Source organism: Vulpes vulpes, chromosome 11, assembly GCF_048418805.1.
Source record: "Vulpes vulpes isolate BD-2025 chromosome 11, VulVul3, whole genome shotgun sequence".
Classification (NCBI taxonomy): domain Eukaryota; kingdom Metazoa; phylum Chordata; class Mammalia; order Carnivora; family Canidae; genus Vulpes; species Vulpes vulpes.
Genome location: NC_132790.1, coordinates 5,699,782 through 5,723,971, shown reverse-complemented (window position 1 = coordinate 5,723,971; position 24,190 = coordinate 5,699,782). Strand labels below are relative to the sequence as shown.

The 24,190-nt window shown below is 42.6% G+C and overlaps 1 protein-coding gene across 1 annotated transcript in view; it reads left to right on the top strand.

Moving 5' to 3' along the window:
• The first annotated feature begins 2,509 nt into the window (after window positions 1-2,509).
• SLC17A6 (solute carrier family 17 member 6) overlaps window positions 2,510-24,190 on the top strand; it is a 41,334-nt gene continuing 19,653 nt past the window's right edge. The window contains exons 1-3 of the mRNA XM_072725386.1: window positions 2,510-3,699; window positions 6,277-6,529; window positions 7,963-8,081. Of these exons, the coding sequence (XP_072581487.1) occupies window positions 3,614-3,699; window positions 6,277-6,529; window positions 7,963-8,081 (458 nt within the window). The 5' untranslated portion in view covers window positions 2,510-3,613. The remainder of the gene's footprint in view (window positions 3,700-6,276; window positions 6,530-7,962; window positions 8,082-24,190) is intronic.

The window sequence follows — 24,190 nt, the reverse complement described above, 5'->3', positions numbered from 1 at the left end:
CATGATTTGTACTGTGCTACAGACATAGAATAAATTTCTGTAACCTCCTTTTATTTATTTATTTATAAAGATGTTATTTATTTATTCATGAGAGAGAGAGAGAGAGAGAGGCAGAGACACAGGCATAGGGAGAAGCAGGCTCCATGCCAGGAGCCTGATGCGGGACTCGATCCTGGGACTCCAGGATCACTACCTGGGCCAAAGGGAGGCACTGACCCGCTGAGCCACCCAGGGATCCCACCTCCTTTTATTTTTAAGATTGCTTAGGTAGAGGGGACATTTCTTCTATAGGAAGACTTGTCTAATAATTCAATTTAAGACACTGTTAAAATTGGATTGAAGAGGGTGTAAGGCCTAAGGGAGGTAAGCAAGTATGGCTGGGAGTAAGAGGGTAAGGGAGGTGTCCAGAGAAAGAAAAGCCTTTTTCATATCACTAAATTAATACTATATGTAGAACAACTGATATTTCTTTGCATAAAGATAAGTCTGGTGATCTTAAGGTGGCGAAAGTACATTTTTCAGTGCCTGGTTTGGAGGATCAGATCAAAATCTGTTGGATGTGCAAATAGTGCCTGAATAATGTGTCTTATATTGGGAGCTATTAATTTAAGAAAAGCCTAAGTGGCATTTTTTGGTTTCAGGTGGCCTAGTAACAATTTTTGTAATTTTCCACATACGATATTTTCCTTTGTTTATGACTTTGCTCAAGATGTCCCCTCTGGTTGGGATGCTCTCCCAGTATCACTGCCCCTCCTCATCCAATTCCACGGGCGGTCAGCACCTCCATAGAGCTAAGTTTCTATTCAAGTATGAAGACAGATAAGGAAACAGCATTTCCTGGGATCTTTTCTGTATTCTTTTACTCCCAGGCTGGGTTATTTACTTGTCCAATTGCATCCCTAATTGTTTGTAATTGTATTTATGTGTCTATTTCCCATAGCTTCTGAGATCTTTCAGGGAATATTCCCAGAAGCTAGTGCAATTCTTGGCACTAAGTGAGTAATTTTAGAATGAGTTAATCAATATTAGCAATAATTCTGATTCAAGCCCTGGCCCTGTTATCAAGAGAATGGAGGAGCCAGATGACATGAATTTCAATAAAGGTGAATGCAGCTATTTTACTATAGAAACAATGTTTTCATGTTGGATTTGTATTGCTTGGTACACTCTCAGATAATCTACAGTGCAGAGTTAGCAATTAGGTTTATTGGTGGTTTAGATCTTCAATTATTTGAGTTGAAATGTAAGCAGGAGTGCTGAGAAGAATCAGTTTTATATCACCCTCTTAGCACCACAGATATTTATCTTATTTCTAGTTTGGGCATAGTTTCCCAGAATTTAAAAATCATAGATATCCCTAAATGAACTTGATCTAATGAATTTGGACACTAAAGAATTGAAAAATATAAATATTTTGAAAAGCACCCTAGATGAGTAAAGTTCTGATTAACTCGAACCTTTTATTTGAAAGGAGTTATGTGTGTGTGTGTGTGTGTGTGTGTCCTTTTTCTACTTGATCATCTTTGGGGATATTATTTTAAAGCATTCCAGAGTTTTAGAAAAACCTGGTTCACTGTTCTATAGGGGTGTATATTTTAATACACGTTTATTAAAATGAGAGTAAGATGCCTCTGGTATTCTTTTCTTTATAATAATTCATAATGATGTGTTATGTAACAACTATCAAATTTAATAATGGCAGATGGTTTTAGCTACTTTGATTATCTTTTTTTGGCTATCCATTCAATGCATACATATACATTGTATTATTTGACGTATTCAGGGAACATTCTTCCATGGTTCTGTATTTAGATCCATACTTTTGAGATTTGGTCTCAGAATCCCTAAGAAAAATCTACTCCCCCTGTTGGCTTAAATAAAATCCAAGGATTTTGACCTTGACAATGTGGCTCAAGGGCAATCGGTTTTGTAATCACTTGGCTGAATGGCATCTAAGAGGTCTGTGATTCATGTTAAAGACATTAATAATTAATATAGAGCTAGCATGGCTTTCTTGCTTTGCTTAATGAAGTAGATTCATTGATGCTATACCTATGTATGTGGCAACGAAAGTCTTACATGAATGTCTATCTGTAATTCTACTTTAGGGGAAGATGGTACAAAGAAAAATATCACATTTTAAAGGAATATAAGCAACTTCAAATGAATCTTGGAAATATCCTTAGTGATCATTTGTTAACAAGGACAAGATACAGCCGCAAATTTTGCCAGTATATTGATATTATCAGAGTATGCCGTAACTCAGTTAGGCAAAGAATCATAAAATCCTAAGGAATTTATATTAAACCGCCTGTATTTTATTTAACCAAGGGCACTGAGGTTGCAGCTCCTCTTTTCTTTCTCTCTCTCTCCCCTCCCTTCCTGCCTTCCTCCTCTCTTTCTTCCCCTTCCTTCCTTCTTATGAGAAATTAAGACACAATACACGAACAATATAATTATGCATTCTGTGTACATATGTTCTCCATCCAAGGGAGCCCAAGTGCCCCCCAGAATTCCAGAAACACAAATGCAGTATGTTGTAAGCTTCCTTCCCTGAAGCACACACACTGTCAGGGCTGGCGGTAGCGCGCTGAGCAGAATGTAGGAGACTGAGGAGTCACTTGTCAATTTTTAATCAAGCCTTCCTCCCGCGAAGAGCCAAATGCACCCAGCCTCTCTGCAAACTCTGGCGATGATGACAGGCTCGGTTTCCATAGCATCCATTCCTGGGGATGCCCACGGGGGTCCTCGGTCAGGGCGATCCACCCAGCTCCCCTAGAAAGTTGGCCACCTGGCCAGCCGGCAGCAGCTTTGCGTCTCCGGGAAACTTGCTCTGTCCGTGGTGCTGAACGGTGCGGCCGCGCTGCCCGCCGCGCTCAGGAGAGCATCCCTGCCGGGGCCCGCCCCACAACTGTGCATCCGCGATTTACTCACGTCCTCAAAGAGCAGCAAGCTTTCTCCATCTTAATTCGACACAACCGCAGAGCAGAGTTGCGCCGGCGTGATGGGAGGAGATCACCGGGCAAGAAGGAAAAACTAACAGCAGCATCGCTCACCTGAGACCTCAGATGCTCCCAGGAGTTTTGGAAGCGCTCTGCTCCCTACAGCAAAGACACCATTAAAAAATAATAATAATAATAATAAAATACTATTCTTCTGATTCTGCTTTTACACAAAGATTCTGTGATATGTCTGCTCCTCCGTTTAAAAGCCAGAAGATTTGACAGCAATCAGGTTTTCAAAAACCGGGAATTTGCATTGCTTTTCAGTGGACTGACTTCCAGGACAAGGACTCCTCTGCACCCGCCCAAATACCAAGGCACTGGTGCGCCCTTTGCCACCGGATCCTCCCCTTCCAATGAGACTTTCTGATTGTGTCTACCAACTCTCCTATTAGGAAACCCGTGGGTTGCATGCAGCTATTCTGTTGTATTCTCTTTCTCACTCCCTCCCCTCTCTCACTCACACTCTTGCTGGAGGCACACCAGTACCATTCTGCCGAGGAGAAAAAGCCCACAACTACCTAAAGCGATTAAGACAATATGCGCAACTCTCGCCTTTCTTAGCGATCACTATTTAAATCTGGCGAGAGCCAACACCAGTCTTTTCAAGAATGGAGTCGGTAAAACAAAGGATTTTGACCCCAGGAAAAGAGGGGCTAAAGAATTTTGCTGGAAAATCCCTTGGCCAGATCTACAGGTAAGAGAAAGCAAACCCGTGTTTGCCTGGGGCTCAGCATGAAAAAAATCTGCAGGGCTATTTCCGTAAACCCTGGTTGCTTTGAGACATTGTAATATGATCGGAAAGTCTTTGTTGTTGTTGTTGTTGTTGTTGTTGTTGCTCATTGCTCAAGCGGGGCTGCTCTGGAAACCTGCTTATTAATTCAGGAATGTTGCACTAAATGAACCTGTCTGCTTTGTGTGTATGTGTGTGGGGGGTTTTTGTTTTGGTACCTGCAGGTTCTCATCCTTTCTCACCCAGGATTTATCCTCTTTACAACCGAGAAATGATCAGCACCTGTTCAAAGAATCTTTGTTTTGGTGTTTATTGTGACAACAAATTAAATTCCTTTGATGCAGACAAATGAATTTTTTTTAAAAATACAACCTTCAAAAAATTAACCAAGATATTCCAAAGAGTAATAGCAGAAGGAAATTTAGATCTCAGCTTCAAAACCACTCAAGTACAGAATCTCCCAGTGGAATCTTCCTTCTGTGCTGAAGGAAGAAGAATCAAAATATATCAATAATTAATAGCTAAAGCGGCTCCTCTCTCAGAACCTAAAACAATGTACATGTATTTTAATTCTTTGACTTCTCCCAGAAGTCTATTTCTTGCCTGTCACAGTGTTTATAAGAAAAGCCATAATAATAACGAGCAAAATGACTTTGAAAGTACTAGAAATGATTTCATTTTGTTAACCTTCCTGTAGTCAATGTAGTAATTATGCTGAAAATTCTACAACTTTAAATCATCTCAAGAATACTACATGAGTACACTTTTCTTAATAATATGAGCAAAATTAAGAAGAGAGGGCAGGGACAGAAGGATAAAACGATTCCAAGAGAGCGCTAATTTTCACATTTGGGATACTGAAGGCTTTAGAAGTGTATGGAAAATGTAAAGAAAATGAGCAATGCACTTCCCGATTTTCCAAATCTCCTTGGATCTGGTGGGCTTCATGTAGGCACCATCATGCACCTATGCGGCAGTAGATACCGCAAGGGCCCTGCAGTCCCGCAGCTGCCCTGGAAAGAGCTGTTCTTTCCCAGCTCAATTGCCATCAGGTGGGGAGTTCAGGTGTCAAGTCTAACTTTGCATATATCAGCTATAAGCCAATGTAAAAAAAAAAATCACATTATTTTTTTTCTCCCAGAATAAAGAATTTGCCATGTGTTCTGACATTGAGGTTGAACTTAAAAAATAAGAATTAACATGGTCGCAAAAACCTCCATGACCTATCCTCCAGGTGATATTTTGTAGAATTTGGAAGTCTGACATTGTTTTTCTGGTAGCCTCAAATTGCTTGGCAGTCAGCTCCCGACCTGTGCATTCTTGGAATCGATCTTAAAATTTCATTTGCTTTACTCGTGTGTTTGAAAACGATTGTGTGTGAACATATCATTGAAAGGGGCGCACAGGAAAATAAACTACACGGTGGGTTGAAAAACCTCTGCAAATCGGAAAAGGAGAGGTTCTTTGTTTAAATATCGGAAGTATCCGTCTCAAGAGTCCACGATGACTGTCCTCTTCGCATTGATTCTCTTCTTCTTCTTTTTTAGTAGACATTTCACGATTTCACGGCTATATTGTGAACTAGAGCAGCACCCTCAGCTTTTAGTCAAACCACTCCATCACCCCGCTTTCTCCTCCTCCCCTCCCCCTTCCCTCAAGGACGAAACCCTAAAAGGCACTGAATTAGACGGCAGAAATCTTGTGAAACACTATGCAAATTAAAAAGAAAGAAAGATAAAAAAAACCAACAACAACCACAAAACAAAGCATGTACTTTGGTGGAACGCCTTACCAGAGTCGATTTTGGGGGGCACGTTTGTGTGTCTGGGGAGTCGCATTTGACGCCTTTGGAAACCTGCCCGTGACATTTTTCGCTGTTTGTAACCGAGATAGTAATGACGCAAGATTGTGAATAATTAATTATTCATGTTCTGGCAGCGGGAAGCTTAGGTGTCGGCCATATGCTGCGGAGGCCTTTGTTTCAAACTCGAGGAACGGGGAGAGGGAAGTAAGGCAGGTGACGGGAGGGCGGACGTCGGGCGGCACCGGGCCTGGAGCAAGGCGCAGGGTCCCTCGGGGTCGGGCCCAGCTGCGGGGCGGGGCGGGGCGGGGCGCGCGTCCCTAACCCGGACAGCTGCAGCCTGCGGGGCACCAAGGGCCCCGGGGTCCAGCCGCCTTCGCTGGGGGGCGAGGCGCTGCGGGCGGGGGGCGTCCACCCCGGGGCCCACCTGGCGCCGCTCCCCGTTTCCCCACAAGCTACAGACCCCGCGGGAGAGTTAGGCCTGTGTGGGCGAATGCAGGCGCTGCGGGACGGATCCCGAGGCAATGGGGCGGGGGGGGGGGGGGCGCCCCCAGCCAGGTGGTGTTAAAGTTGAAGACGTGCAAGGAGGGGGCCTGGCAGGAGGCTGGAGAGCCGGGGAGGTCCCGAAGCCGCGTGGCGCCCTGGCACCCCAAGCCCCGAAGGAGGACCCTGCCAGGTGCTGGGCGTCGGGGTGCCTAACCCGCGCATCCTTGCCCCCCCCCCCCCGCTCTGCCGCGCAGGGTGCTGGAGAAGAAGCAGGACACCGGGGAGACCATCGAGCTGACGGAGGATGGGAAGCCCCTCGAGGTGCCGGAGAAGAAGGCTCCGCTGTGCGACTGCACCTGCTTCGGCCTGCCGCGCCGCTACATCATCGCCATCATGAGCGGCCTGGGCTTCTGCATCTCCTTCGGCATCCGCTGCAACCTGGGCGTGGCCATCGTGGACATGGTCAACAACAGCACCATCCACCGCGGGGGCAAGGTCATCAAGGAGGTGGGCAGCCCGGCACCCGCCTGAGCCCCAGCGTCCCCACCGCCCCCGCCGGCGCCGCCCTCCTAGGACAGGGACCCACCTGGGGGCCGAGTCGCTCCCTCTGCGCTTCCGCTCCCCGGGCCTTCCTCTGCGCACCTGCCAGGTGCAAAACAGCATCGAGCTCCCTATATATATATTTTTTTCCCTTCTGAAGAATGACTTCATACGAGAAGTCGCCTAATTAACGTCCGCTGAATGTCAATCGGAATCTTTTCCGGTCACTCGCAGGAGGAGGGCTGCGTGTCAGTGATGATGGGGTCCCTCTGGTGTCCTCCAATTCCGGCCAAACATTCCCAGTAATTAAAAAAAAAACAAAAAAAAACAAAAAAAAAACGAAACAAATCCAAAATCAAACCAACGGGAAGCCTAAGGGCTTGGAGGAGCGGGCCACCGGGGTCCCAGGCCCGCCCCCTCCTGATGGCTGTGCGGAGGGGCCTGGGGACAGGAGACTCTGACCTCGGAGCCACCGACACCTGTGGGGCTCGCTCCCCGCTCGGGGCGGGCGAGCTGCAGCAGGGCAGAGCCAGGGTGCAGGGAGGAGGGGGGTGGTTCTGGGACGGCCGGGGCCGAGGAGACACCCCCCCCCCCTGCAAAGTGCGTTTGGTTTCAAAATAGGAATCAAAGGGAGCAACCCGCTCCTCAGCTGCCCAGGCGAGCTCAGCGCTCCTGGGCCTTTGGGGCGCCGGCAGCGAAGGTTCTCTCCAGGGGGCGCGGGCTGGCGGGGGGGGGGTGGTCAGGCCTTGGGCTTCGGACACTGTAGGGCCCCCCCGGACCTTCCCGTCCCCACTGGCCGCCCACCCTCTGCCAGGTCCCCGGGCGACCCGGGTCTCTGCGGCCTGCGCGCGTCCCCAATCTGCAGGGACGATGCTTTTTCCTCTGGCTCCTCCGACGTCCTCACCTTCCGTCCCAAGGGCCCCACGTCCCTTTCTCAGCATCGCCCTGCTTGATTTCATTCTGGAAACGACCTCAGCTGCTGCCTTAGTGCTGGCGGGCCTTAGCCAAAGGGACCCGGGCTCAGGGGTCCCCGCCGCAGCCCGCAGCCCGCAGCCCGCAGGCGACTGTCTCCCCGGAGGGCCCTAACCTCCACACCTGGAGCTCAGAGGGGAGGCTCCTGCCTCGGGGTGATCGCACCCGCCTGATGGGGAGGGGGGAGCTGGGGGGGGGGCAAGGCCAGGGCCCAGCTCCCTCCTTAACTGCCAGACGTTTCCAACAAGCAGTTCAAAGCAGCGTGTCTCCCTCTGCAAGGAGGTCTACGTTCAATTCTGTTAGAAAACGAAAAGTCGGCCACCCCCACCTGGGGAGCGCGGGGGGCACCCCGGGGCGCCAGGGCCCCGCCTGGGGTCTGCGGCCCGAGCACTGACGATGCTCTTTCCCTCTCCTCCCCTCCCCCCCAGAAAGCCAAATTCAACTGGGACCCGGAAACCGTGGGGATGATCCACGGGTCCTTCTTTTGGGGCTACATCATCACCCAGATCCCGGGCGGCTACATCGCGTCTCGGCTGGCGGCCAACAGGTAAGGGCGCTCGGGCTGGCGCCTCGGGAGGGGCGGGCAGGGACTCCCCGCGGGGCCCGCACTGGCAGGTGCCTCCTCGCAGAGTCAGGCCCCCAGGGCGCGGGGAGGAGCCAGACGGGCCGCGGGGCTGCGTGCACAGGGGCGCCGGGGTGCGCGGCTGGGGGGGCGGGGGTGACACCTGCGGCTCTGGCCAGAGCATCCCTCCGGCCCCGGCTCCTCGGACGCGGGCCCCGGAGCCGCCTGCACGGTGCTCGGTGCTCGGGGTCTGGAGGACGCGCTTCCAGGGGGGCAGCGGGATCTCAGCGGCGCGGGCGGGGCGAGTCCACCTGCTGCTGAGCCAGTGGGTGGGGCGGGGGCGGGGCCCGACCCCGAGGCAACCTGAGGCCTCCAGCCCCGCAGCCCAGGTCCCAGCAAAGCTCCGGGAAAGCCGCCGGGGTCACCTGCGGAGACACCCCCGGAGTAGGGGGCGTGAGGACGCAGGGGGTGCGCAGCTCTAGGAGCACACCTGGCCACTGCAGGAGGAGGGGCAGCTGCATTTGCTTCACTCTGTGTATATGAAGATAAATAAAACTAAATTAATCTTCCTTAAGTCTGAAGGATAAAACTGAGACAGAATGCCCGCACTCCTCTTTTCAAGTGTTGCTTCATAGAGACCCCCCCCCCCAGAGGACTTGGGGTCTTTCTTCGGACTTTGTACCTGTGACTTCACCTCCCTCGCCCCCTCCAAAGCCGGATTTTCCGGGGAAGGGATCTTGACCTGGGCACCTCTCTCCTCTTTGCTTTTTGTAAACTGGTCCCTCCTCATTTCTCAGTAAAATCTCCGAGGAGGCCTCTTTCAGTGGCTTTTGTCATCTAGGATCCCTTTCACCAGCGGTGACTTCCTGCTCAAGATGTTTCCGCCCTCTCCTGTCCAAAGCCCAGGGAAGAATTCTTGCAAGTTTATTTTAGGCTTCAGAATCCTTGGGCCAGGATTTTTAGACAGTCCTTCAAAATGACAAAAGAAGAGAGTAAAAGATTAGGAACGGTGCCTTTTGAATACCATCTTTCCCCTGACATCATGATGGTTTGTACTCAGAGCCAACAGGAGACAAACTATTCTTTTAAAAAAAAAAAAGGAGTTAGCTTAAAATGAAAATCATTAAACTCTTTAGAGAAGCCAATTCTATGGATGGGATAACTCAAATAAAGGGAAATATTTCCTTAAATAGTCCTGGTAATGAACATGTTACACTTTTGGCTGTCATATCCCTAAGGCATAAGGTCGAGTTGAGTTTTTTTCCCTTCAAATTCTTTTCTAAAACAAAATAAACTTCCCAGAAAGATAGTCCAGATATATGTATATGAACTATTTTCGCTTCAGGGGAAAACAAGCAACAATTCAAACACACACAAAAAAATGATATAGGAAACTATGTAATGTGAAATGAAAGGGGTGTTTTTCTGTATGTTGGTAAATTGAACACCAATAAAAATTAATTAAAAAAAAAAAAGACAAGTAAAAAAAAAAAAAAAAAAAAGAAAGGATAATGGCTGTGCCTTTAAGGTTTTGTTTTTTTTTTGTTTTTTTTTTTCCAGTCAAAACCCTCAGCTTGCCAATTGTTAAAATGCTAACATTTTCCTGCCAGGAAAAAACACCAGGGATGCCCCAGCTTTTCCCTCTTTGTAACACTAGGAGGTCAGTAAACAGGTTTTCCTGGCTTAAAAAAAAAAAAAAAGCAAGCTCCTCTCTATCATTTGTATTATGTTTAATAAAGACTGATGCTAACTCAGGTTCTGATATATTTGGTAGATTTTCCTTAAAGGAAAAAAGTGTGAACTTTAGAAGTCATATTTGGGTCTGAATTCACCTTACCTTTATACAAATATTCAAGAGAGGGAACCTTAATGTTTTCAATGTCTTGTGTTCTCTAAGACTGAGAAAACTACAATCTATTATAAAATATGACAACATATAGAAAATATAGACTAACTTCCTTATCAGATCTTAGCGCGTTGACATATTTGCCTCATTTAAAAGAATATAACAAAACATTACAAATACAGTTGAAGCCTCCTGTGAAGACAGGTTTGAGAAATATATAATATTCCCTTTTGTCATGATGAAAGTATCATATCCTAAGAAAAATATATAAAAATAGAATATAATAAAAATCATAAATTATACAGAGACCTTATTGTTAACATGTTGGTAAATATCCAAATAGCCCTATGTATGCTATCTAGAATTTTATCTTAGAACTTGATAAAGTTCTAAACATAAAATCTGAGAGATTTTTAGAATTGGTTTGAAAGTTATGTATTTCCCATTACGATTGGTTTTCAAAAACTAAAAGCAACATACAAGACCAGTTTTCCACCTGCAAATATTGTGCGCCCATTCAAATAAACTTCTCCCTGTAGATCATCTAATCATAGAACAATATTTCCCTTGGGTGGGGTACCAGGGACAGATTCCTTTCCCTCTAGGTGTAAAAAAAAGCTCACTTTGGAAAGTGTTTGCCATCACAGGTATGGGAGGAAGCGGAGTAGAGGAACTGAGGTGTGTGGAGACTGCTCCTCTAGAGAGAAGGGCTCCTGGATACACCTCCTGGCTAGTGTCTCAATGAAAAACCATTGGCAACGATGTGGCTTCTCTATTTTATGCTTTCAGCAAAAGCAGCTGAACCCTTGGTCAGAATACAGATCCTTGGTCCCTTTTCTGGTCGGATTTTGAGTATTCTTGTTTTCCTCCTCATTGAGAGAAAAAAAAATGGGGAGTCACGGGGAGAGAAATCTCAGTCCCAGAGGAGGACCTTTGCATCATTTTTTCCTTTGTCTTTTCTTAAAGGGCTATTGCATTTTGTGAGCAGGAGAATTTAGTTACCTCCCTGGAGGGCTTTGGGATGAGGAGTCAAGGAAGATTCCTGACAAAATCTGCAGTGTTTTTTAGATGAGAACAGATTTACTCCAGTGATAACAATGTGTTGGGGCAGATCAATTTGTCTTTAAACAGGACCGGACAATGGGCTTATAATAGTAATCCAGATAATTACACATGTGAAATAGCTAAGGATTATTTTTACCTTGCATTTAGACTGATGAGGGACCTAGGCAAGTACTTAACAGGAGAAACAACAGAATTTTTGCAAAAGGCCTAACGAAAGATGGCCAGATTTACCAAAGGATATTTGGTCAACCTTACGTTTTTAATGGACTATATTGTCTTCACAAGACTATTCTTCCTTCTGTCTAGGTGGCAATATTATATAAACCCTATTTAAAAATTTTCCCCATTCTGCTCATGCTTCCTTGATCTGCCAATGCTGATTTAGTTTTTCACAGGCACTTCTTGCCAGCTGTCACATCAGAATTTTAATTATTTATCTTTTTGTTTTGTCCAATTAAGTGTAAGCTCCTTGAGAGCAGGTGGTTGTATCTACGCTGTTTTCATGGTTGTACCCTAGCATCATAGGGAGCCTGGCCCAAGACAGGTATTTGTTGAATAAATAAAATGAACACCCCCAACAAAGCATTTGGGCTTTTTAAAAAGAGCCTAGAGCAGAGTGTCTAAGAGACAGGTTCTAAAGACCAACCATGTGGATTCAGACTCTTGAATGTAGTACTTAATCACTGAATGCTATAAAACATTATTTAACTCCTCTGAACTTCAGTTTATGTTTCTGGAAGAGGGGACTAATCAAACTACCTATTTGATATGAGTATCATGGCAGCTAAATAAGAGAATACATGTGAAGTTCTTACAAGTGCCTGGCCCTCATTGGTTATTGGCTGTTATCATTTATTATTAATAAGGTCCTAAATTCAGAAAAAAAATGAAAGAATGAATAACGTCTTGAGGCCATTCAATATTCCTTATGTTTAAGTTGGTCTTTGGTATTAGTAATACAAAAGGATTATTTCTACTGTGATTAAAAAATGCAAATCGGATTTCTAGCTTGAACATTATTTTCCCATACACATTATTTACACATTATTGTTCAAAATAATAACAAAGGCCTTAAGTCTCATTTGAAGGACTGTCTTAGCAAAGCTTTTTAGCCAAGGGTAAAGAGAGTGCTAGTGATTCAGTGCTTTCAGTCTTTGAATTCTAGTCAGGCACCAGAAAAACACTTAGAGAAATCCATTTTAAGTTTGAGATTAGACTTCCCTGTTGAAAGTCATAGTTTATTTCCCTCTACTCCTCTCATTAATTTAAAAAGGGTTTAATTGCTGGTACCGCATTTTGTCTTTTCGGGTATTTCTTGGGTTTCTAACTTGATTTTTGCTAAAGTAAAACAAAAAGAAAGAGTTCTTTATTTGCATAAGAGATTGAGGAGCCCATGTGTCTGTAGCACGTGGTGAACTTCAGCTAACAAAAAAAAAAAAAAAAAAAAAAAGTCCCTATTAGAGAAAGATAAGGTTCATCTAATCCAATCTTCTCACTTAGGGATCAGGAAAGGAACTAGAGAGTCAGGGAGGTGGTGACTTGCCCAAGATCACAAAGAGATTGGCACCAAAACTCAGATATCCAGTAATGCATGACCTCAGGTTATCTCTACACTGAAATTTAATATCTCTGCCTGAAACTACGTGCTTCACGGCGAAGTTCACTTTCTAGCAGCGAGCTGAACCATCTGCTCTCTCAATGAGTGCCTACAATCCATCATGCCCCAAATCCAGGACAAAAATCCAAGAATTAGAAAGAGAAGCCTTTAGCTGGCCCATGGGATCCTTCGGTTTTGGTGGCAGGAGAAACATACTGTATTTTGTGTGTGTGTAGGCAGGGACTCCCAAATGATTCGGCTTCAGGAATGATTCTGTTCCCTTCTCTACAAGACACAAAAACCCAAACATGATAATGGCTTAAACATATAGTGTGATTTTTCTACAGGAGAAAATGTGGCATTTAGAACTTTTTCTCCCAACCTACTAGTGTGGTCTCCTGCAAGATTTCAGAGATTTGAGCATCACTGGGCAGGGGTGTGGGTGGGTAGGTAGTTGGGGTGGTTCAGACCTTTTATCTGCAAAAAAGAAGAAATTCAAAAAAAAAAATAAAAGAAGAAGAAGAAGAAGAAATTCTTCCTTGGGATTTTGATAGATACAACTCAATTCATACCACCATCATGAGAGAGAGAGAGAGAGAGAGAGAGAGAGAGAGAGAGAGAGAGAGAGAGAAAGTAGTTTATACTTTTAAAAAAAGCAATAAATTCAAATGCATGGATTTTAAAACAAGTAATGTGACTTTGCATTTATAAAAATGAAATGAAGTATACTTTAGGTAAATACTCTGGCCTTCCTGATTCTGAAAAATTCTCCTGTCAGAGGGATTTTTTCAGAAAGAGAGGGATGAAGATATTTTAAACATAACATCTTCATATTTTAAGCCCAGAAAGGAACATTTTTTTTTTTTTTGGTGTTATTCCCTTCCCTTCACAGAAATAAAACAATGAAGATGCACTTTATTTATTGGAATAAGCTTTGGAAATGAATTCTTAAGTGACATTACTAAACACAAATGCAAACATTATCTCTATCTATCATCTATCTATCAATCTATCTATCATCTATCTATTATCTGTCGCTCATTTACTTATCCATTGCAGCATCTATCTCAAGCAGAGGTTCCTTAACCCTTCCAGTGAGAAACATTTGCAAATTCCTTTTGTCTGAGAAAATAATTCAGACTGGGAACAGAAAGCTGCGGCAAGAGACCACCTTCCTGCTGCGGTGGAAATGGTTTCTCACCATCCAGTCCTGTAGGGCCAGAGGTGACTGTTTCACTCATCTGGCAGCCTATCGGATATCTCACCGCCTCCTCATTGTGGGTTCTATGCCTTAGGTGTCTGGGACTGTGCGGAAGAGACCTTCCTTTTTTCCAACAAAAGAAAATACCCTTTCCACAAGATGAATAAATGGATTGAGAGGGGGAGGGGTCCCCAAGGGCTTGCACGTGGTTTGCTGACAGGAGCTTCTTTCCTTCCATCCTCCTCTCCTCTCACCCTTTACTAGCTCTGGCTTCCCCTGCGGCCGCCACATCCAACTACTGCAGTGCAGAGGCAGCCTTGGGGGGGGGGGGGGGGACGTGATTCTGAGGGAGGAGAGAGTCAGGTGGGCAGCTGGTACAATGATTCTCCCGCTGCCATATGCCACTGTTGGGGCTGTCTAATTTCTCTGTCATGAGTGATGAAGTCATTTTTACAACTTAATGATGTACCAAGGGACCCAGAGGGCTGGCTTGTGCCTGTGTTTTCCTTTTAAAATATGGGAATGGGGCATCAGATGTGACAAAGGGAGGCGCCTGAGCCCTGATTTGATTAGATTAAATAGATTAAACAGCCTGCATCAGTCTATTCCTACAGACCCTCTAGGACAGGATTAGTGCCACACCTGGGGTGAGGAACACTAGTTCCCTGTTAAGTGACAAGCCATCGTCCAAATGGAAATGGTTTGATTGATTTGGGGAAAATGAATATCATCTGCAGAAGTGACAGGTCACCAGTGTTCCTGTCACCTCCAGCAGGCAAAGCCTTTTGGGGTGGGCTTGGTAGCTGAGGGTGTTCGTGGTTCCGGGTCATAGAGAAATAATACGACTGAGAATTTCACAGCTAACTCACCCTGGACCACACCGAATGTTAATCATAAGTCAGGGTGCGATGCAGGTTTTCAGCAATTACATCTGCTTTTCCAAACATTTCTGAAGCAGGGACACTATATGCTTCTCCCTTTTGGGAATCTGTTTAGTAATATAGAGCCTCCTACCACACCTACACACACATACACACACCCCTGTTCTTGAAGTCACTCTACGTAAGAGAATATAGTAATTTCACACTGGAAGACAAGAACAGAGAGAGAGAGAGAGAGAGAGAGAGAGTAACAAGTAGAGGAAAAACAAGTTGAAATTAGGTTTTAACTTGAAAATAAGCAAATTGAATTCATTTTAGTATTTCATTTGCTGCAGGAGAAATCATGAGGAAAACAACAATTTTAAGTAGCTTTCAAGTGGTTTATCATTTTGAAAAGCAATCTTAATAAGCAAATGGCCCTTATTCTATTTCACAGAGATTATGATGTTCCCTGAGAAATGGAGAACACCCATCAGTTTTTCATCCTCTTCCTAAGGCATTTGAAATGTTAAGATTTTTCACATTTAGTTTGCATGTTTTTTTTTTTTTTTTTTGCCTTTTTTTCCCCCTGGTGCAATTACTGACACTCATCTCTGACTTATATTTATACATGTGGGTTTTTCAGGTGGAACTCTAGCTGCCAGTTATAAGGAGAAGGACATTAGGCGAAAAGAAATATCATTGCTGTAGAGATACAGCTTACTCTGGGGGACTTCAAGTTTGGCAAAATTTATTTAATTAATAACTACATGGCTTGATTATTCAGTGAAAGAAATGGTTTAGTTTACTTTATTGCTGAAAAATTTTGTGTAATTCAGCCAGAATTTTCATTGATGGTTTATTTTTATATGTGGTGCTGATATGAATATATTGCCTGATGTTATACATGCTGATATAAACACTGCCTTATATTTTAGAGAACTTAGATTTATAATTTAGAAAGTAAATATATATATATATATTAAAAATAGGCAAATATTTACTTGGGGAGATTTGTTTCTAGAAAATCTTTTTTTTAAATGTAAAGTATAATATTTTTCAATTTACCTATACATTATTCACCTTTACTTGGAATAAGTGGTGGATCAGACCATAAGTGAGCTTCTTAACTGACATGAGTTATAAAACAAACAACAACACAAAACCCAGAATATAAACCAGAAGTCAGCTTAATTTTACAAATGTGCAATTGGTTACTTATATTGAATAGAGTCTTAAATTTCTATTCTAAATCAGCATTCATGAAAACATTCTCAAACTACTTTATTATTTGTCTGCCATTAAATTTAGCATTCGGCCTATTGAGAAACATTGAAAATGTACCTGAGGAAATCCACAGTGAAATTTCAAAAGACAATTAAGATAGTAAAAATGAACCTAAAAAGCAGCATTGATGCTCTTCTTAGTTCTATTGAAGTCAAGCAGTGACATGATTACTTAATTTATATGATGGAGTAAAGGACAGCCTTCTCCTTCTCTGTAGTTAAAAAGAGTTTAGAAATCTAGCTTTTAGATCAAAATGGGGAAAAACAAAGCCAGCTCAACTGAATGGAAACATAGAAGAGCTACTCTAACCAGGCACAGTGGAGAGGGGTGAGTGAGTATCAGAAAGCTTTTCAATCAATGTGAAGTAGATCATTCAGGGATAACATTTCTACCTCTCCCTAAAGAGCACATTTGTATTGGGGTGGGAAGAGAGAGGATATGAGTTGTAAATTGTTTTTGTAATTGCCTTAGTTCCCCATTTCAGGAGACAGATGAAATTAGACAGATTCATTTACAAGACTAAATATATGTTATCACTAAACTTTTTACATACGTCATCTTTCTTCTTCATAAATACTCTGTAAGGCAGACGTTCTTAACACTTGTTTTATTGATGAGAGAACTGAAGGCAAAATAGCAGTTATTTTCCCAAAGATCACTAGCTGATAATAGGAAAAGCTGGAGTATCAGCCCCAGTATATCTGATTTCAAAGGATGTGCTTATTTATTAAACACATTTCTCCTTTTTTTAAAAAAACTCATTTCTCCTATTAAAAAAAAAAACTTTAGCGTGTGTTCTTTAAAACATTTATTTTACAGTTTCTTAAAAAAATTCACTGTATTATTTAGTGCTAGGCTAGGCTCATAGGGAAGAACATGGCTGTGGAATAATTTAAAACATTTTTTCACGATTCTGGTTTTTAGACAAGCCTTCCAATCAGAATAAACTTGGAAACCTATTATGGTAGAGATTGCTTTCAGGGCAGCAGTGCTATGAAATGCAATTGTGTGTCAGTGTTGAAACCAGGGCTAGAGATAATGAAATTCGCAAGAATATTAAATATTTCTTGGTATACAATCTATTTCCTTCTGTTGCGATATCAAAAATATATTCGATGCGTATGTTTGTTTGTTTGTTTGTTTTGGTTGACATCAGGCCAAACGAAACGAATGACTGTCAAGCATAATACAATATACATGATGACATTAAATATTGATAAATGGTGGGATTCTTTAAGAGGACAATATGTCATCTCTGAAGCATTACCGCCTAATTTAATTTTGAAAGCAGAGCTTTAGTGACAGTGGTTTCAAAGGCTGATGAGGATGCTGTGATAAACAGAGAATGTAAATGGCAGTCGGTTTCAGAAGATTCTACAGTGTTGTTGGGAAGACAAGGATGAGGCCAGACTGGGCCACGTACTTGAACTCAGCAACTATCTCAAGTGAGGATTTGATAAATATCCACAAGAATACTCTAAAGTCTAGTCCATAGCCTCCATCCTACAGTTATTCTATGAGAGTAACTCAGCTTCCCAGGATTTTTAGGATACCCAGAACAGCAGTTCATCTCTACTAAAAGCTCAAGAACAAAGAAATGATCAGTTGATTGAAAAAGAAATTGGGATAACAAAGGTTCAAAGTAGAAAGATCTGTTATCACCTACATATACCTCAGAAAGGGAAGTTATCATTGCCTTCTGTTTTATTTTTTTATTTTTTATTTTTTATTTTTTGCCTTCTGTTTTAAAGTCTTCGAACAAAAGTAACTGGGTAGCCATTTCCTAAGAGCATGTCATGTATAAAGCATTCTGATAGCAACATGGGGTTTGAAAACATGAAATAAAGACCCAGACTGTGTTCCCCAAGGGGCACAAACAATGCAGGGTTAGGGGAATATGTGATGTCTTGAATTAAGTCTTATAAAAGCAATCTACAGTGCTTGAGGAGTATCTGAGAGACGTGATTAGCTGAAAAAAGAGGTGTACGTGTATGTGTGTGTGTGTGTGTGGCGGGGGGTAGGTATTAGGGATAAGGGTGGAGGCAAAGCTATTACCAAGACACATATAATTCATTTGGATGATGCCTGTCCATGTAAAAATATATATATATTTTGTTTCCCGCCAGATATTTTAGATTGTCTATTGAGGCACAGATTGGGAGCCCGATGCAGTGCAATCCACTCTGTAGGCCTTCGGACTGGGAGATAGAATTTTTTCTCTATGTCTTCATGCACTTTAGGCTGATAGGATTTCAAGATGACACGAAACAACTCTGAATCCATTGTTGCAGAAACAGTACTATTTAACCAGGACAAAAGCACTCTGGGAAAAAAAAAAAAAGGGCAAAGAAGAAGAATTCTCTGAAAACTCTAAGGAATGTTGGGAAATTCCTGTATAGTGATAGCTGATATTTATAAACCATTTACACTGAACCAGACACTGTCCCTTTTCATAACTAATCTGTTTAATCTTCGTGATAGTCCTTTGAAGTATGAAAACTTACTGCTTCTATTTTACAAATGGAAAAAGTGAGGCTTAGTGAACTTAATAACAGCTTGCCCAACATTATACCTAGAAGGAAATCAGAGTTGGAATTTGAATTCACACACCGTAACCACAGCTTTTATTCTTAATATTATGTTGTGCTGTTTCTATGTCCCCAGGAGAAATACAGCAGCTGCTCAGTCGGTTCGGGCAGTGAGGGCGCTCCATCCAAAAGAGGCCAGAGAACTTCACTTTGGTCTTGTTTCAACCATCAAATGACAATTTGTTTTGTAAAGGATATCGCCCCTGTTAGCAGGTGTTTCCGTACCATTCTTGCCCCTCCCCTCTATAAATAAGGGTAAACTCCCTCTTGCAGTGGTGTCTACCTCTGTCCATTTTAGGTCTGTCCCCAGCCCTGCCCCAGCCCTGCCCTTTTCATGCTGTCTTGGGGGGAAAATCTAGCATAATACTGCTAAGCCCATGATTCTCAAGTCAGGAAAAGTAACATCAGTGTCACCTGGGACCTAGTTAGAACTGCAGATTCTCAGGTCCTGACACAAACCTACTGAACCAGAAGCTCTGGCACCCAGCAGTGTTTGGACAAACCCTTGAAGGCGATGATCATGAAGGGTGAAATCTGAAAAATCACCATGCTGAACTATTTTGTATTCTGGGACTCCTACTCCATACTTAGTTCTATTTCTTCCATTTCTCTTTTGAAACCTAGACTTGGCTGATAAGGAGACCAAACCTTCCCTAAATAAGCTCCTCAGTTTGACTACTTTGAAACATAGGGCAGGAGTAGAATCCTCTTTCACTCCTCACTGCTATCATCCATTATCCAACTTGTTTTTGTCTTCCCAAATTGTTGCCATTTTACCTGCTGCTGCTGGCACTGTGTGAGTACTAGTTCTGCTGCTGCGACAGTAGAGGAGAGCTTAGCGGAATGTGTCTAGGATCTACATCCAGCCTGAGTAAATGCAAACCATACTTCTCCACTTATATTTATGTGACTGTAGCAAGCTATTTAAACTCACTTGTACTTATTCTATGAAATAATTACAGCAGTAGCTGCAATCCTACAGCAAACTGATCCTATCGTTACTTTAAAATGAGAATCTAGAACAGGGACTGACACACACTAACACTTCCAGTAACCACTGGTGATTTAGTATTATTTCTACCTGACTGGCTCACATTTATGGATTTATTTTTACGTGTATTTTCAAGTGTATTATTTTTAGCCTCACAGCAACCCTATGACATGTAATACATGAATTTATCATCATTGTACAGATCCTAACGCTCCTTAAATGTATGCCAGGTGTTCTTCTGGGTGCTTTACTTGTAATAACATGTAGGTTCTGTTAATATCCTCATTTTGAACGAACTAGGGGTGGTGGAAGGGGAGGTGGGTGGGGAGTGGAGGTGACTGGGTGACGGGCACTGAGGTGGGCACTTGACGGGATGAGCACTGGGTGTTATTCTACATGTTGGCAAATTGAACACCAATAAAAAATAAATTTATAAAAAAAAAATCCTCATTTTGTTGGCAAGTAATGAAGTGTAGTTAGTTAAACAAACTACTCAAGATCATTCGGGTAATAGATGACAGAAATGAACTTTGAGGCCAGGCAGTCTCGTCTTAGAAGCCATGCTCTTGACCATTATGTGACTCTGCCGTCTTATAGGCAAGGAATCAGAAGCCTAGAGAAGTTCACTAATTTTCAAGTCACATAGTTATTAAGGAACAGAGCTTGGGTCCTATAAAAATTTCTGTACCATAATTATGTTACTTTCTCCCCCTCTACCACCGTTGGTGACTTTGGCACCTTGCTCCTCTGTAAACCATCATCTTGCCTAAATTTACATGGCTCTTGATCACCTTCTGTCGCACTGGCCTCACAGTTCCCTCTCCCCTTAATCCTAGTAAGCTTCATGCTTACTTCATTCAGAAGGCTTAATCATTGTTTATCTTCTACGATCACTCTAAATTGCATCATCTCCTGGGTGCCATGGACTTCCAGACTCTGCTCTTCCCCTCGTTCAATCTGTATTTCCTCAAGTCTTCCTCACACCTTCCTTGTTCATAATCTCACTCTTGGTGGTCTTACTTCTCCTACTCAGGGTACAGGGACCACCATGTCCAGCCATTTTAAATACTGACCTAGTTTCTGACATAGAATGAAATCTCTTGCACTGTTTGAACCTTTGCTGATCCATTTCCTCTTTTTGGAAGTTCTTACTTCTTCCTTTTAACATTCATCTTCCAAGGCCCAGTGTGAAAATACTTCCTGTGAAGGGCTCACTACTTGGTCACTCCAGCTGGATTGGGTCTTTTCCTCCCTTGCTTTTCACTTGTACTTCTGTTATGACCTTTGGCTTAAGTTATTTCTTGCTACTTGTCTTTCCCTTCCTTTCCCCTACCACACCAAGGGCCATCCTATCTTTTCTACTAAGTGCCTAATAGCATCGTACCAATGACAGAGCACAGATTTTCATGTCAGAGAGCCCTGGATTCCAGTCTCCACTTAATGCTTGCTTGTGTCTTGCACAATCATTGTCTCCGGTTTCTTATTTGTAAAATGAGAAGAATGTGCGGCTCAGAGAGTAGTTGTGAGGATTAAATGAATTAAGGTAGGTGGAGTGAGTATAGTAAGCGCTTTGTAAGCTTTAGCTCCCTTTTCTTCCTCAGCACAGTACCCTACTCTAAATATAGTCTCACAAAGAATTGGAGTGTGAATGCATAAATGAATGTTGAATGAAGCGGCTGCTTTAATTTTGGCTGTGTGTAGCACAGCAAGAGAAAGCTTGAAGGCTTCCTGTACTGAGCAAGAATTTTGATAATCAGAATTTTAATTACTTGGATATTGACTTGGATAACAATGATATGAAATTTTAAAAAGATGAGGTTCTGAAAAATCCCATGGATTTCATTCTTTTTTTTAAAAAAAGGATTTTATTTATTCATTGGAGAGAAAGAGAGAGGGGGAGCATGAAGAGAGGGAGGAGAGGCAGAGGGGGAAGCAGACTCCCCACTGAGCAGGGAGCTAGATGTGCGGCTCAGTCCCAGGAACGGAGATCATGACCTAAGCCAAAGGCAGATGCTTAATGGACTGATCCATCCAGGTGCCCTACGATGGATTTATTCTTAAATAGAAGAAAAGTCAATGCATTTCTATGATCCAATAGCAACTAATAATGAAAAAGGGATAAGTAAAAGAATTTAGGAGCTTAAAAGTAGGAAGCATTTAGACATGTCACAAAATGGCATAATTAGAAACACTAATTCAGGGCAAGGGTGGAAAATAAACTTTAAGAGTGACCTGTTGGTGTTTTATTTCAGGAATAGTAGGATGAGTTCGAGTAGCTTTGTGAAGACTATTAGTTAAATTTACATAAATTTACAGTTAGAATTCCGAAACACATTACTAACTGCACGTGTGCATAGTCAGATGAAGACCCTAGTGGTAAAACCCACTGGCTTTGGAGTCAGAGAGAATAGATTGGAGCCAAGGCTCTTCTACTCGGAACTGATGAACAACACGTACAAGTGATTTCACTTGTCTTGGGCTTAGTTTCTTCGTCTATAAAATGGATGTATGAAAAATATCCATCTCATTTGGTTGTGAAGTGGATTTTATGGCATGTGAAGTGTTTTCATGGTGTCTAGCAAGTTGAAGAAGCACTTACTAGGTTTAGGTCTAACTCTATTGAGTGCTCGACAAATAGTTCATGACTGATTCGGTTCTGCTGGTGGGTGATTTTGTTCCCCAAGGGAAATGTGGCAATTTTTGTAGACATTTTTAGTTGTTACAACTTGGGGGCAAACACTACTGGCTTCTAATGCGGAAAGGTGATAGGTGCCACTAGACACATAATGCACAGGACAGCGTCTCACAACAAAAATTATCCATCCCGAAATATCAGTAGAGTAGAGACTGAGAAATGCGGAGCTATAAAATGGTTAAAATTCATGTCTCAATGGCCTATCTAGAAATGCAGTATTTTAAAACTCTTCAAATGGAGAGAGTGAGGGATGAAAGTTAAATTCATAGAAAATAAACTTCCTGCATCATACTTTCAAGAAATTATTGGAAAAGAAGACACGCATGTTAGATAAATTTGGATATGAACGTTTTGTGGGCTTTTTTGCAAGCCTTAGCATACAAAAAAATTATCACCTGGATTTTTTTTTTCTTTTTTAAAATATTTTTTTTATTTATTTATTTATTTATTTATTTATTTATTTATTTATTTATTCATGAGAGACACACAGAGAGAGGTAGAGACACAGGCAGAGGGAGAAGCAGGCTCCCTGCAGGGAGCCCCATGTGGGACTCGATCCCAGGACCCAGGATCATGCCCCGAGCCGAAGGCAGACGCTCGACCACTGAGCCACCCAGGCATCCATCACCTGGATTTCTTAATAAAACACAGATTTTCAGGCTTCACTCCCAGCATAGTCTGATTTAGAAACTCTGGTGTGAAAAATCTGCATTTTTAATGAGCACTCCAGGGAATTCTCCTGCAGCTGGTTCATGGACAACAGTTTGAAGGGATTCTTCCAAAGAGCTAAATGACGTGGATGCCTAACTCCTATAAACACTTTCAAAAATTCTGTAGCATCATGTAGCTCTGGTTCTCATTATCCTTAAAGCCTGAAGCACAGTCAGTCTCTTTTATTATTGAAGATCATAAGCAACGTGGGATTCATCTACAGAAAATACAGTCAACACGAGTTTGGCAGTACCCAGGCAGCCTCTCAATATGACCAAGACCCCAGTGTCATCTGTCCTTCCTGCCTTCATCCTCCCTGAGACATGGGTAAAACACTCCTACTCCCAGAACAGCGTAAACATGTTCTTCTCGCAGCCTTTGGGAACTTGCACCGTTCACCACTAGGTCCAGGAAACATGCTCCATGCACTTTCTCCTATTTCCTTTCAGCCTTAAAGGAAACCTCCAAAGTATCCTGGGCTTTCACACAAGAACATTTGGATTGCATTTTTAAGAGAGGTGAAAATTCTTTCAATGTAAAAGTAATGATCAATAAAAACACATTTTAAGTCAGTTTTTATAACAATTTTGGGTTCTTATTTTACAAAGACACATTATATGATTTTGCATTTCTTTTCTGGAAAAATAAATTCATATTCAGCAGAAGTTTAATGTCACTGGAGGTGTGGCATTGTAATGGGAGTAATCATTTTTAGAAATAGAAAGATTCTATTTTGCGATAGACTTTTAGGAGATACGTTATTTTTTGACTCAAACCTAACAATACCTATTTTGCAAACAGCACAGGGGAAGTACAGGACAGGATATTTATGTCCTGTGTGACCCATCTCAGTGGAGAGAAGCCACTGAGGACAGGCGGTATTAGGTTACATCAGGTAAACAAAAGGATTTGACCTGGTCTATGATTCGTGGAAAAACAGCTGATCCACTTCAGCCCTTCATAAAATCATTTCTCAAATTTCCATAGCTGATCAATAATGACCAGGGACCCTTTTGGGAACTCCAGTCATTTAACTCTTACACTTAAATGTGCCCCATGACCTTCTACGAGGCAACGATCTTCCCTGAATTCGAGGCTCAGTGTTCAACTGGAGAAAACTTGCCCAGGACACACAGCTTTAGCTCATTCGAGATAATGTGTCACCAAATTCCTCTGCAAGAGGATATTGCTAAATTTAACCAGTTAAGGGACTATTTTTCTTACTTAGTATGAACATTATGGAAGATAAAAAA